Below are 1,333 nucleotides of genomic sequence, written 5' to 3' on the forward strand. Positions count from 1 at the left end.
ATCAGCATTTCATATATATATTTTAAAAGGATATTAATGAGTTGTGAATGAGTTGTGAATTAAAAATATTATAATGTGCATAACTACAAATGGAACAAAAAGAGCAAAGTTTATGTTATTTGTTTGAACAAAAAACAATAATATAGAGAATTTCAGTTTACTTTTTGGGGGATTGGCTTGGCACGGACCAAGCCCATGTGAAATACTATAATTATGAAAATAATATAATTATTAAAATTATGGGTAGGTCACTGACATGAAAGTGTCACTTCTTGACCCGGACATTATAGTACCGAGCTACTTTCTGATGGTAAGTTGCAGTCCAGATGTATGCCAAGTCTCGTACTTCTTCCACTAGGTCAAGGTTGGTACGGAGTTCATCATTGTTTGTCTCCTCGTTGTAGGCCTCCAAGCATAGCGTAAGCACCTCAATTTCTGCTAGGACCACCGCTTCTATGCCATAAGTGAGATTGAAGGGAGTCTCACCCGTGATGGTCTTGATAGTGGTTTGGTAGGCCCATAGCACATTGGCAAGTTCGTCCACCCACAGTCCTTTTGCTTGAGCTAAGTGAGCTTTCAGTCCATGGAGTATGGCTCTGTTGGTGACTTCCGCTTGCCCGTTTGCCTGGGGGTGTGCCACCAAGGTGAAGTTTTGTTGTATTCCCATCTCGACACACCAATTCTAAAACTTGATGTCCTTGAATTGCTTTCTGTTGTCAGAGATGAGTACCCGAGGTTTCTCGAAGCAACATAATATATTCCTCCATAAGAAGTTTTGTATGTTGGGAGTCGTCATCATCGTTAGGGGTTCCGTTACCACCTACTTCGTAAAATAGTCCAGTGCTACAACCAGGAATTTCCTCTGTCCTGTTGTAGGCGGGAATGGGCCAAGTATGTTGATTCCCCACTGTGCAAAGGGCCATGGGCTAGGGAGGTATTTGAGATTGGTAGTAGGTCAGTGGTGGATGTTGGTGTGCCTTTGACACTTGTCGCACTTCTTGACGAGCTCGAGTGCATCTGCCTTCATCATGGGCTAGTAATAAGCTTGTCATAATGTCTTCTGGGTGAGAGCTTTGCCCCCCAAATGTCCACTGCATAGGCCTTCATGGGTATCGTGGAGAACTAGCTCGGCCTCTAAGGGTCACAAGCAGCTTAAATAGGGGAACGTGAAAGATCTCTTGTATAGCTATCCGTCTATGATGGCATACTTAGCCGACTGGCGCTCTACCCTTCGGGCCACATTGCATTCTATAAGGAGGGTCCCATGAAGCAGGTAACTCACAAGCGGGTTGATCCAGCTCAGCTTTGCTTGTGCTACAGGAGCGACCTCTCT

General features: G+C 44.3%; 1 protein-coding gene across 1 annotated transcript; it reads right to left on the reverse strand.

Annotated features, from left to right (window-relative positions):
* Positions 1–265: 265 nt before the first annotated feature.
* Positions 266–667, reverse strand: LOC148880684 (uncharacterized). Its single transcript, XM_088976872.1, has one exon. It carries the CDS (start codon positions 665–667, stop codon positions 266–268), a length of 402 nt encoding a protein of 133 aa, XP_088832998.1.
* Between the last annotated feature and the right edge of the window lie 666 nt (positions 668–1,333).

The sequence above is a fragment of the Nelumbo lutea genome, chromosome 1, assembly GCF_056320005.1.
Source record: "Nelumbo lutea isolate HS-2025 chromosome 1, American lotus-T2T, whole genome shotgun sequence".
In the NCBI taxonomy this organism is placed as follows: Eukaryota; Viridiplantae; Streptophyta; class Magnoliopsida; order Proteales; family Nelumbonaceae; genus Nelumbo; species Nelumbo lutea.

What these genes read in the sequence shown, in the direction of transcription:
- LOC148880684 (XM_088976872.1), bottom strand. Translation starts at nt 667, where the DNA reads ATGGGAATACAACAAAACTTCACCTTGGTGGCACACCCCCAGGCAAAC.